The sequence below is a fragment of the Gadus macrocephalus genome, chromosome 16 (genome assembly GCF_031168955.1).
Source record: "Gadus macrocephalus chromosome 16, ASM3116895v1".
In the NCBI taxonomy this organism is placed as follows: Eukaryota; Metazoa; Chordata; class Actinopteri; order Gadiformes; family Gadidae; genus Gadus; species Gadus macrocephalus.
In genome coordinates this window covers 22,754,803-22,767,397 of record NC_082397.1, presented here as the reverse complement: position 1 = coordinate 22,767,397, position 12,595 = coordinate 22,754,803, and the positions used below count along the sequence as shown (strand labels likewise).

General features: G+C 47.9%; 1 protein-coding gene across 3 annotated transcripts in view; it reads left to right on the top strand.

Moving 5' to 3' along the window:
• The window catches only part of LOC132474239 (clathrin heavy chain 1), a 29,619-nt gene that overhangs the window by 7,149 nt on the left and 9,875 nt on the right, over nucleotides 1–12,595 (top strand). For all 3 annotated transcript variants that reach the window (XM_060074808.1, XM_060074806.1, XM_060074807.1), the window contains exons 6-25: nucleotides 320–493; nucleotides 1,778–1,975; nucleotides 2,695–2,895; nucleotides 3,420–3,572; nucleotides 3,834–3,956; nucleotides 4,070–4,207; nucleotides 4,490–4,654; nucleotides 5,152–5,332; nucleotides 5,471–5,634; nucleotides 5,806–5,931; nucleotides 6,322–6,464; nucleotides 6,823–7,057; nucleotides 7,384–7,506; nucleotides 7,799–7,944; nucleotides 9,402–9,585; nucleotides 9,878–10,070; nucleotides 10,416–10,573; nucleotides 10,937–11,101; nucleotides 11,456–11,563; nucleotides 12,008–12,175. In XM_060074808.1, the coding sequence (XP_059930791.1) occupies nucleotides 320–493; nucleotides 1,778–1,975; nucleotides 2,695–2,895; nucleotides 3,420–3,572; nucleotides 3,834–3,956; nucleotides 4,070–4,207; nucleotides 4,490–4,654; nucleotides 5,152–5,332; nucleotides 5,471–5,634; nucleotides 5,806–5,931; nucleotides 6,322–6,464; nucleotides 6,823–7,057; nucleotides 7,384–7,506; nucleotides 7,799–7,944; nucleotides 9,402–9,585; nucleotides 9,878–10,070; nucleotides 10,416–10,573; nucleotides 10,937–11,101; nucleotides 11,456–11,563; nucleotides 12,008–12,175 (3,246 nt within the window). The remainder of the gene's footprint in view (nucleotides 1–319; nucleotides 494–1,777; nucleotides 1,976–2,694; nucleotides 2,896–3,419; nucleotides 3,573–3,833; nucleotides 3,957–4,069; nucleotides 4,208–4,489; nucleotides 4,655–5,151; nucleotides 5,333–5,470; nucleotides 5,635–5,805; nucleotides 5,932–6,321; nucleotides 6,465–6,822; nucleotides 7,058–7,383; nucleotides 7,507–7,798; nucleotides 7,945–9,401; nucleotides 9,586–9,877; nucleotides 10,071–10,415; nucleotides 10,574–10,936; nucleotides 11,102–11,455; nucleotides 11,564–12,007; nucleotides 12,176–12,595) is intronic.

Genomic DNA, 12,595 nt, shown 5'->3' with positions numbered 1-12,595 from the left:
TCCAATAGAATCTACTTCATAAGCTTCTTCAAAATAGGACTGTGAACAGTGACATCAACTTTAATGATGCTCTCCTCAGCACGAACTAGGCCTGACTGTAATTCTGCAATTAGCACCTGCTTTCAGGAGAGATATTAACCAATATAAATCCAGATTTTACAAGGAATAACGGTGTGAAAGTATGTGGCAGGGTAAAACTAATACATTCTCATTGTGCGTTAAGCATCCACTCAGCTAAATAAAATCCTAAGTAGTAACCGAGTCGGAAGTGAATCATTATCTTTATATCAAACATTTGATTTCACATCCACATCCACAGATCAGCTCCAAGCAGGACGTGGTGTTCCTCATCACCAAGTATGGCTACATCCACCTGTATGACCTGGAGACCGGCACCTGCATCTACATGAACCGCATTAGCGGGGAGACCATCTTCGTGACCGCCCCCCACGAGCCAACCGCGGGCATCATCGGGGTCAACAGGAAAGGACAGGTACAGTGCTGCGTCTTATGTTCGTCTTAAATAATGATCAGAGTGATTATTATTTTAGTTTTTATTGAATGTTTATGACTGCCCTATAATTATTTTTCTCGCTCGCGCGTGCGTGTGTGTGTGTGTGTGTGTGTGTGTGTGTGTGTGTGTGTGTGTGTGTGTGTGTGCGTGTGTTGTATACTACTGCTGCCATCTTAAGTCACCATCTCCTGTTGTGTGAGTGGATGTATGATCTCACTGTAGCCTCTAAACCCAAGGGAATACATGTGAATGTCAGCGGTAGTGGCCCCACCAGGGGTGTTGAGCAGCACGGGACTGACACATAAGCAGAGCATGTCCGACAGGCTAGGCCTGCTAATCTCCTACTTAGTGCTCTTGGATCCCTGCTGCTGGTCTTATCTTAAACAATCTAGAATTACACAAACACACTTTAGGAACGTGTTTAGTTTAGTTCATCTTTTTTATTTCGAACGTGTTCGAGTAATACAGCAAAATAAACTGAAAAACAAACAAATCCAATGAGAATAGTCAAAACAACAATAACAATAGTCAAAGCAAAAGTAATAATGTAAACCTAACATGTCTGAAAAGGAGTAGGATGAATCATATGCTTATTTAAACCTACCCCTTCTCCGCTACTCAATTAACTAACTAACTTATCTTTCTCCCTAAACATCCATATTTACTTAATACATATTCACAAAAAATAGAAAATAAATAGATTAAATAAACAAATATATAAAACATTTATCATTTATGAAAACACCTGATTATTAAATCCCTTCTTTCTCCTGGTACCTTGTGAAAACCATGTGTTTGTACCTCTTTTTAAACTGGATCATGATTGGACATTGCTTGAGCTCCACACCCAGTCTGTTCCACAGCCTCACTCCACAAACTGAAAAACAAAAACTTTTTAATGTTGTACGTGGCCAGGTTACTTCTGAGAATGTGGTTGGGTAATAGTTTTTAATGCATAGTTCTAATTTCTGACTTAACCATTCAAAGTTGTTCAGATATCGGTGTTTCATTTGGATTTTCTTTTTTTTAATGCTATCGTGGCCCAGGCAAGAGCAGTCTTTTAAATTAAACATTTTTTGCAGTTGCAATTTTAAAATGATGATCAAATCTTTGTTCAAATGTTACAAAAGCTTTATTTACACATCTCCTTGGCAAAACCGCACATATATCTTTGAATGTATTAGTTCTGTGGCCCTTCATCATGGACCCAGAGAGAGTGACCTGGGGACCCCCCCCCCCCCCCCTTGTGTTGTGGGGCTGCAGGTGCTGTCGGTGTGCGTGGAGGAGGAGAACATCATCCCCTACATCACCAACGTGCTGCAGAACCCTGACCTGGCACTGCGCATGGCCGTGCGCAACAACCTGGCCGGCGCCGAGGAGCTGTTCGCCCGCAAGTTCAACACCCTGTTTGCAGCAGGGAACTACTCCGAGGCGGCCAAGGTGGCAGCCAACGCACCCAAGGTACGGCCAGCGCTAGGCGCTCCTCCGCGCCTCGAACTCTTGCTAATGCAGGGCTCAGACACCTCCGTCTTCAGGTATCTGAGCGAGGGTAGGAAAAGCCAGGGTAGGCCATGTGTGCCACCAGCCAGGGGAAGCTAGATTTTATAAGTGGTCAACCGAGGAAATCCTTTTCCCCGGCTTCCGGGCTCCCTCCATAGCCCCGCCCCAAAAACACAGGAATGGCTTGCTAGCTACGGCAATAGATCTGCCTAGCCTTGTGGAAGAGTCTGGACGTGCACAATGAGAGCACGGGCAGAGTGCACCCGCAAACCATCTAATCAGTTCATTAGGGCTGCAATAAATAATTGGATGGGCTTATTACAGGCCTGCGACAGCCACGGATACTGGATACTCTTTTTTGGTCAGAGCCTTTGATTTACTGATTGCTGTTGGGATGATAATTTCTGAAGAGAATTTCAGCATATATATATTTATATATTTTAATTAATTGCCTACCCTAGCTTTAAGGGATACTAATTTGCATTAATATTCTTTGCAGAAATGTCAATGATTCTTTACAGAAATTGTCACACTGCACAGTGCAGCATGTTGGTACAATGGTCAAAGTGTGCATTTTATGCAATTTTCCTGGTCTATAAGAACCTTTACATTCAGCCGTCAATGACAGCAACGGTTTCTTCTCCATTTCACACTGTGTGTGTGTCTGTGTGTGTGTGCAGGGCATCCTCCGTACCCCGGACACCATCCGGCGCTTCCAGAGCGTGCCCGCCCAGCCGGGCCAGACGTCCCCCCTGCTGCAGTACTTTGGCATCCTGCTGGACCAGGGCCAGCTCAACAAGTTTGAGTCCCTAGAGCTGTGCAGACCGGTGCTCCAGCAGGGACGCAAGCAGCTGCTGGAGAAGTGGCTCAAGGAGGACAAGGTTGGTGACCACTTAGAGAGATAGAGATTGACTGACGGTTCACAGTCACCGTCGGCCAATGAAAAACAATACCAGAGGACGGCTCTGCCGTCCTCCCATTGACTCTCATGTTAAAAAAAAGATAATATTTTAATAGTAGATATCTTAAAAAGTATAAAATATTGAATTTAATTTAATCGGAAAAGAAGTGCTCGATTCCAAGCTATTCTGAATGTTTAAAAATTTGAATGGAGTCTCTAGGTGAAAAATTGAGGAAGGAGATAGGTCCCCAAGTTTGTAGAGAATAATAAAGAAAGAAAGAGAGAATAAAACGTATGAAGAACAATAGTTGAGTGCTGCGTGCAGCACTCGCCTAATAAAACTTATGAAGAACAATAGTTGAGCGCTGCATGCAGCACTCACCTAACTAATAAGTACTAGTACTTATTAGTATTACGAACTATAACGTTGCATTTGGAAGCATTTCTTTCTAGCAAAAGTATAGAATGTTTTCCTAAAGTGTGTGTGTTTGTGTGTGTGTGCAGCTGGAGTGCTCAGAGGAACTGGGGGACCTAGTGAAGTCTGTGGACCCCACGCTGGCCCTCAGCGTCTACCTGAGGGCCAACGTCCCAAACAAGGTCATCCAGTGTTTTGCAGAGACGGGCCAGTTCCAGAAGATTGTCCTCTACGCTAAGAAGGTTGGTGTCAGTCTGTTCCTAGTGGCTCTAGCCACTCCCATCTTTGAAACCGTGTGTTTGAATGCTCAGAATAGGCAAAAGTTTTATCTTTCTAATGCATCCTAGAACATGTATTTCTTGGTTGACTATGGAAGGAAACGGTATCAGTTATTCAGCTATAAAATTATAATCTGTAACCACAATATTCAGATAAGAATGTATAATACTGAACACGTACCGAATCCATTTTGACGGTGTCCATCTGTGTGTGTGTGTGTGTAGGTGGGGTACACCCCGGACTGGATCTTCCTGCTCAGGAACGTGATGCGCATCAGTCCGGAGCAGGGCCTGCAGTTCTCCCAGATGCTGGTCCAGGACGAGGAGCCACTGGCTGACATCACACAGGTCAGGGGGCGGGGCTTCACTGTGCATCACCCCTTGGAAGTTGTCATTGATTCACGAGCTCGCTCCACTCTCTCCTCCTGCTGACATGGCCGGTCACTGCGTTGTGTCTCCAGATCGTGGACGTGTTCATGGAGTACAACCTGATCCAGCAGTGCACCTCCTTCCTGCTGGACGCCCTGAAGAACAACCGGCCCACCGAGGGCCCGCTGCAGACGCGCCTGCTGGAGATGAACCTGGTGCACGCCCCTCAGGTAGCTCCGCCCCTCAGCCTCGCCCCCACCGAGGGAAACACGGCACTCATAGTGGGTACGGGGTGGCTGGGGACAGAGCTGGCTGAGAGGGTTGAATAGTCGTCTTTAAAATGCTTTGGGTGCCCACGGTGGCTTTGAGTAACTAATCCACGGGTTTCCCATCGATACTCATTCTCCGAGCAGATGTGGTGTGTTTTCCCGCGGGTCCATTCAACAAAGGGACTGGTCTGGTACCACTGGTACTTCCTATCTGTGTATCTCACCGCCCGTGTACTTGGACAGGTTGCCGATGCCATTCTAGGCAACCAGATGTTCACCCACTACGACCGCGCCCACGTGGCCCAGCTGTGCGAGAAGGCGGGCCTCCTGCAAAGGGCGCTGGAGCACTACACCGACCTGTACGACATCAAGCGGGCCGTGGTGCACACGCACCTGCTCAACCCTGAGGTAGGGGCCCGGGGAGGCGCTTCACCTCGGAGAGCCAGACACATCGGTCTACATTATGTCATATTAATGTGGAACGTATTTGTACCGAGAGCAAAGGCCCACCGTCTGAGAAAAATGTGCGCTCTCAAATATCTGGCACATCCGTAGGAATGTTTTTTAATTGGTGCTCCCTCATTGAAACATTAAACTACATGACAATAGTATTGTTGTTATAGATACCATTGAAACATTAACATTAGTTACGGTTATAAGCGTTAATTAAGTAAACTGATGGTAATCCTATACTGGGGGTGTTAAATAATGGTATTCATGGTACCCTATGCTAGAATTACCAACTAACCTTAACCCCTATGCTATATAATAAGGCTTATTACTGCATTCATTCATGTTAAATAACAGCTAATTAATATACCCTTTATTGTAAAGTGACTCCAAACCTGTTGTACGGCTCATAATGACCTTTCATCATGACCCTCTGTCTCTCTGTCTCCCCCCAGTGGCTGGTGAACTTCTTCGGCTCCCTGTCAGTGGAGGACTCCCTGGAGTGCCTGCGGGCCATGCTGTCGGCCAACATCCGGCAGAACCTGCAGATCTGCGTCCAGGTGGCCTCCAAGTACCACGAACAGCTCTCCACGCAGTCCCTCACCGAGCTCTTTGAGTCCTTCAAGAGCTTCGAGGGTAGGCGTACAGCGTAGCCATCCTCATCTCCTTAAACTGTGTCCCGAGTCGCTGTCCACCTGCTTCAGCGCTTCCATTCACTCATAAACCTTCAAGTGGGGTTAATCACTGTTTTAAATGCCTTTGCTCGTCCCACAGGCCTCTTCTATTTCCTGGGCTCCATCGTGAACTTCAGCCAGGACCCCGAGGTCCACTTCAAGTACATCCAGGCGGCCTGCAAGACAGGACAGATCAAGGAAGTGGAGCGCATCTGCCGCGAGAGCAACTGCTACGACCCCGAGCGCGTCAAGAACTTCCTCAAGGTCCGGGGCGGCTGCCGAGCGTAGCTCTGTTATATAAAAAAATATATTTTCTTTTACATCTGCCATCTCTTTGAAAGCGTTGCTGTTTTGATTGTGGGTTGGATCTGGTCACCAGCTGTGATTTGTGGTTGGACTTATTTCTGAATCTCATTCCCCGCGGCGTCCCTCCAGGAGGCCAAGCTGACGGACCAGCTGCCTCTGATCATCGTGTGCGACCGCTTCGACTTCGTCCACGACCTGGTGCTGTACCTCTACCGCAACAGCCTGCAGAAGTACATCGAAATCTATGTGCAGAAGGTACTAGAAATAAAATGCTCCCGGAACGGCGAACTCATAGGCTCAATCAAAGCCTAGCGGCACTACTGAAGGCAAAGCAGGCATTATATCAGATAACATGTTCCCAAGTCCCCTCCGTTGTTAATAATGTGTATCTGATCAGATGTGCCTTTTATAGAACACTGAACAGGACAGTGTGGCGGTGAGGGTGTTCAACTCTCAGCACGATTTTGTTGGTTCATTAATGGTTTATTCACGTACCCTTAGTCTAAAGTGTTTCCAAACAATCCATCTGACTGTTATTAAGCCTTTGCTAAATTGTAAACGGTTTCATATTGAAGACTTTGATTTACATAGACGTGAGCCGGGGAGCTCTGTGACCGTGAGTTGATGTGTTGGTCCGGCCTTCAGGTGAACCCTAGCCGCTTGCCCGTGGTCATTGGGGGGCTGCTGGACGTGGACTGTGCCGAGGACGTCATCAAGAACCTGATCATTGTGGTGCGGGGGCAGTTCTCCACCGACGAGCTGGTGGCCGAGGTGGAGAAGAGGAACAGGTGAGACCGCGGTTGGAGCTTGTGTATCTGGGTCTTTTTTTAGGAGTGGATCAAACCCTATTAACCGGGCAAACCTCTCCATTGCGTTAGTATGACGGGAAAGCAGTGAATATTTAAACAAAGGACGTTAGTGAGGCGCTTGATTCACAGCAACTCCAGTAGACTACTGGTGCCTCAACTTAAATATAAATAGAATATGTAAATGTCTCATCTCAAGCAACTTCAGATGGAAATGATGGAAACCATATGCAAATTTAGGAAGGACTTATTAGTTTTTTCTTAATTGTACTGTGCTAGTCACCAGCGCTAGTCTGGTGTAGTCTGATAATAAGCATTATTGTGTGTGTGTGTGTGTCAGACTGAAGCTGCTGCTGCCCTGGCTGGAGGCCCGCATCCACGAGGGCTGCGAGGAGCCGGCGACCCACAACGCCCTGGCCAAGATCTACATCGACAGCAACAACAACCCGGAGCGCTTCCTGCGGGAAAACCCCTTCTACGACAGCCGCGTGGTGGGCAAGTACTGCGAGAAGAGGGACCCCCACCTGGCCTGCGTGGCCTACGAGAGGGGCCAGTGCGACCAGGAGCTCATCCACGTAAGGAGGACATGATGAATTGTTTCTTATGATTGGCGGTATTAAACATTTCCTTATTCCCTTCCCCTGGTGCCCAACATGTTGGAAGTACATTATTTGTGTGAACACGGTGACGTTTTATCCGTGAGAAGTGTATTTCGTCATTTGAACACGGCAACCCCAAGCGATTCATGGATTTCCTTGAATTGATACTGACCACAACATTCATAATTGGAAAAATAAATGCTGCCCCTTTTTGAGGGCTTGGGACAGCCAATCACAGTAGTGTTGGTCAGGACTGTAGAATAACGTGTGTATGTGTGTGTGTGTGCTTTACTTGTCCCAAGGTCTGCAACGAGAACTCTCTGTTCAAGAGTCTGTCTCGCTACCTAGTGCGTCGCAAAGACCCCGAGCTGTGGGCCAGCGTGCTGCTGGAGACCAACCCTTACAGGAGACCCCTGATCGACCAGGTACGCCCCACTGCCCCAGGCTGGCAGCACTGGCATTGAGTCTGTTGAGACCACCACGCTACCTGTGTGTTTTATCTGTACACATCGTAGATGGCTGCTTTTATAACCACACTGTGAATATATTTAAGCTGTAATGTACCCTTGCCATCTATAAATGGCATCACTGTACAGCAGCCACAAAACCTAGAAATGAACTGCATTTGGTCCATCACACCTTGCCCTTTTTAAAGTCCAATCTGATCCAGACCACGCAGCATCTCATCCTCTCGCGCTCTCTCCCATCTCTCTCTAGGTGGTGCAGACCGCCCTCTCGGAGACCCAGGACCCGGAGGAGGTGTCGGTCACGGTCAAGGCCTTCATGACGGCTGACCTACCCAACGAGCTCATCGAGCTGCTGGAGAAGATCGTCCTGGACAACTCTGTGTTCAGCGAGCACCGGTAGGGAGATCTCTTTTTGTCTGCATGATGGCTGTAGCCCATGGATAGGGCTGGGCGATATGGACCAAAACTCATATCTCGATATTTTTTGTTCGAATGGCGATATACGATGTTATAACGATATTTTGAACAAAACGGGTAAAGTGTGTAGTTTTTTTGCTCAATGAAGCACAGCTGTACTTTAACAACAGATATGTCAGGGATAATGTATAGAACGCCGGTCATTATCGGAAAATAAGCCCCGGCAGGGCGAACAGGACGCCCTGAAGGGGCTTATTTTCGATAATGAGCGGCGATGTTCTATACATTATCCCGTTTATTACGGCTACTTGCCTAAACGAAAAAATAACCTCATGGTGTGTCTTTTTACAATTTATTTGTAACCAGCATTCGTAGTGTTGATCAGCAGAGAAGTAGTCCGCCGTTGACGTCGCATAGCAACCGAAGACGCTGGGGTTGACAAGCAGCCTCTTCTCTAATTTGAATGATTTTAGCTTGTGTGTGCCCATGCCCGCGATAAATCATACAACAAGCTAAAATCATTCAAATGAATGTGCTTTATTTTTATCTTGCACTATTGGAGCACGTACTACTCTCTTGCGATCCGCCTCTGAGTGCGAGATGGTTCTACACCTTTCCTGCTGTCGGCTCCCAGAACGAGGAGCACAGGGGAGACGTTCCCTCCAGGGCCGATGATCTCTCGGGGGCAACACACCCTTCACTTTGACCGGCAGTGGGTCTGCTTATAGGTCGGAATATGGTCGGAATGAAGCGGCCACCGATACTTGCCGTATACTTTATTCTTACACACAACCGGACTCGATCATTACTTCACTAAACTGACATGCACGCTACCGCTCACTCGTCCACACACACACACACACACACACACACACACACACACCCGGTGATATGCGCACCAGATACTTTCTCGTGCTCACGAGAAACGTTAAAAACATTATTTTTACCCCATGTCCCTTTATGGGTTCAGTACTCTACCACCGTGTCCGCCATGTTTTTGTTCGAAGTTTGTTGTGATGCGTAACGTCCGTGGGTGGGAGAACGCTACGTACATAAGGGGCGGGATTGAGCAGCTGAACATGGTTTGTAGGCTCAGAGAGCAGTGGTCGGCTTTATAAAATAGCGCTCGCAAGGCAACATCAAAATAATATATACCGGTATGGCGATATGGTCTCAACTACACATCGCTTTCAAAAATATACCGGTATAATTTTAAAACCGGTATATTGCCCAGCCCTACCATGGATACTCTTGTCTTTGTCCTGGAGAGAACCCTCTGCTTTCTCTGCTATTTCGTCATTTTAATGGGGCTGCACAATGGCATCGCAGATCTAAACACTTGTTATACATTACATGTTTATTCATTGTGTTTGCGCAGTCCTCCTTTTTTCAGTTTTATATTTAACTCTTACCTCCCTACTCTGTGGCTCCACCAGGAACCTGCAGAACCTGCTGATCCTGACGGCCATCAAGGCGGACCGCACACGCGTCATGGAGTACATCAACCGCCTGGACAACTACGACGCCCCCGACATCGCCAACATCGCCATCAGCAACGAGCTATTCGAGGAGGCCTTCGCCATCTTCAGGAAGTTTGACGTCAACACCTCGGCTGTGCAGGTCGGTCGCCTGTTGATTAAATAGTTTGAGAAATGAAATGCAAATCAAGATGAACAGATTTTGTAAGGGGAAGAGCTCCAATTAGCATTGTGATGTACTTGCACATGACATGATGCTGATTATTAACACATGGCCAGCAAAGCACCAGCACGCATACACCTTGTCCCGTGCTCTCATCAGCAGTGCGCTATCACTGACGCATCTGTCATATCTAAATATATTCCTCACAAACTTCCAGAAGTGGGTTCTGCCTCTTATCAATGCGCTCCCGCTGACCTCCCCCCCTCACTAGGTTTTGATCGAGCACATCGGGAACCTGGACCGGGCCTACGAGTTTGCCGAGCGCTGCAACGAGCCGCCGGTGTGGAGCCAGCTGGCCAAGGCGCAGCTGCAGAAGGGGCTGGTGAAGGAGGCCATTGACTCTTACATCAAGGCGGACGACCCCTCCGCCTACATGGAGGTCGGCCAGGCGGCCGCACAGAGCGGTAAGGAACCGCTAGCGTTGGGTCCACTGTCAGGTTGATCCAGAGCCTGGGAAATACTATTAGGATACAAATAAGAAAACTAACTGAATTGCACACTTGTATCCACTTGTATAAACAACATGCGTGATATGAGGCATTCTGTCATTCAAAAGAATTTTCAGGTCTCTTCTAAGGGAAGATTTGTTCATCCGTGTTACATATAAAAATGCCTTGGCTCTCAGTTAAGTTAATAGTAATGTCTTGTAGTCTGTTCTGGTTGAGCCCTTGTATCGGTCATGATGGTGAGGTGCATGCTGGTTGAGCCCTTGTATCGGTCATGATGGTGAGGTGCATGCTGGTCCGCAGGTAACTGGGAGGACCTGGTGAAGTTCCTCCAGATGGCTCGTAAGAAGGCCCGGGAGTCCTACGTGGAGACGGAGCTGATCTTCGCCCTGGCCAAGACCAACCGCCTGGCTGAGCTGGAGGAGTTCATCAACGGCCCAAACAACGCCCACATCCAGCAGGTCCGCCTCAGGCCACTCACTCACTCACTCACTCACTCACTCACTCACTCACTCAGTCACTCACTCACTCACTCACTCACTCACTCACTCACTCACTCACTCACTCACTCACTCACTCACTCACTCACTCACTCACTCACTCACTCACTCAACAATACTGAATTCAAATAATAATAGTGAATTTATGGTTGAGTGTAGTTCTGTATTTCAGGTCATTTTTAAAAATGTCCAGCCGTGTCTTGGTAGAATTACATTGTATTGCACTCTATTGAATCATCACCCCTCTGTGAAACACACAACCCCGCGTCCTGACCCTCTCCTTCGTCTCCTCTCGTCTTCCTCTCCTCGGGTCCTGGTCCTCAGGTGGGCGACCGTTGCTACGACGACAAGATGTACGACGCGGCCAAGCTGCTGTACAACAACGTGTCCAACTTCGGCCGGCTGGCCTCCACGCTGGTGCACCTCGGGGAGTTCCAGGCGGCCGTTGACGGGGCGCGCAAGGCCAACAGCACCCGCACCTGGAAGGAGGTAGGCCGCTAACCCACCACGCCACGTACAGGGGACGTGTTTATTGGTATATTGGGCAAATAAATGCATACATGAATGTATGGAAATCTCACTTTTACTCATTTTTCTGTGAGGTAGTTAATGGGCCTTAAGGCTCCGGGATCAGTATTCAACATAGTTGAATTGTGTTGCATTGTTTTTTTAAGTCAGTAATGATTGGTTCCATAAGAAATATAATACATTAAATAGATAAAAAAAAAATTCATACATAAAATTAAAATCCAAACAAACATTGTAGAAAGGTCAGGTGACCCGCTGCTCTCTCCCCTCTCTTCACACTCCTCTGTTCTACTTTCCCCCCCCCCCCCTCGATAGGTGTGCTTCGCCTGTGTGGATGGGAAGGAGTTCCGGCTGGCCCAGATGTGCGGTCTCCACATCGTGGTGCACGCTGACGAGCTAGAGGAGCTCATCAACTACTACCAGGTACCCCTGTTGTTCCAGAGACGCAGGAACACATGACTCCTCTATAAGTCTTTATACGAGTGTTCCCAGATGTCCACAGTAGACCCTTACTAGGGTCGCCTGGTCTCCGTCGGCGGTTGCTGACTTAAAATCGATAGATATTAAACAATACGTTTTTGTTTATCAAATATTTAAAGGGTTTGAAAGCTCTCTTAAAGGTCCCGTATTCAGTATAGGATGAGATTACTGATCCTAGACTGTATGGGTATGTAGCCACGAGCAAACTGCTACTAAACACTTGATGGTGTGTTTGGCATATTTTCAAAGGGAAATTGATTGGCCAGTTGTTGATTAGGTTATGGCTGTGTGTGTGTGTGTTTGTGCCTGCCTAAGTATATGCATGGGGAGGATGGCAAACTAGACCTGTGACGCCCTCTGCCTGTGTGGTGCGTCTCCTCTCCCCAGGACCGTGGCTACTTCGAGGAGCTGATCACCATGCTGGAGGCGGCGCTGGGCCTGGAGCGAGCCCACATGGGCATGTTCACCGAGCTGGCCATCCTCTACTCTAAGTTCAAACCCCAGAAGATGAGGGAGCACCTGGAGCTCTTCTGGTCCCGGGTCAACATCCCAAAGGTGAGCATGGCTCTAAACAACACCACGACTACAGCTGCTCATAGTACCGCTGCTAGGACGTTATGTCTACTGTAATTATGTCGCTTTTACTGATATGATGATGTGTACATCACTATGTTTACATTAAATTTTTGCATTTTTTACATTACGTTCAAGATAAGTATCCATTATCTGACTTCTACCAAGTACTATTGGCTCTAAAGGGAAACCCCCCCCAAACATGCAGAACGGTCCTCGTGACCTCTCCCTGACCTCCTAGCGACCTCTCCCCGACTTCCCTGTGACCTCTCCCTGACCTCCCTGTGACCTCTCCCTGACCTCTCCCTGACCTCCTTGTGACCTTTCCCTGACCTCCTCGTGACCTCTCCCTGACCTCCCTGTGACCTCTCCATGACCTCCCTGTGACCTCTCCATGACCTC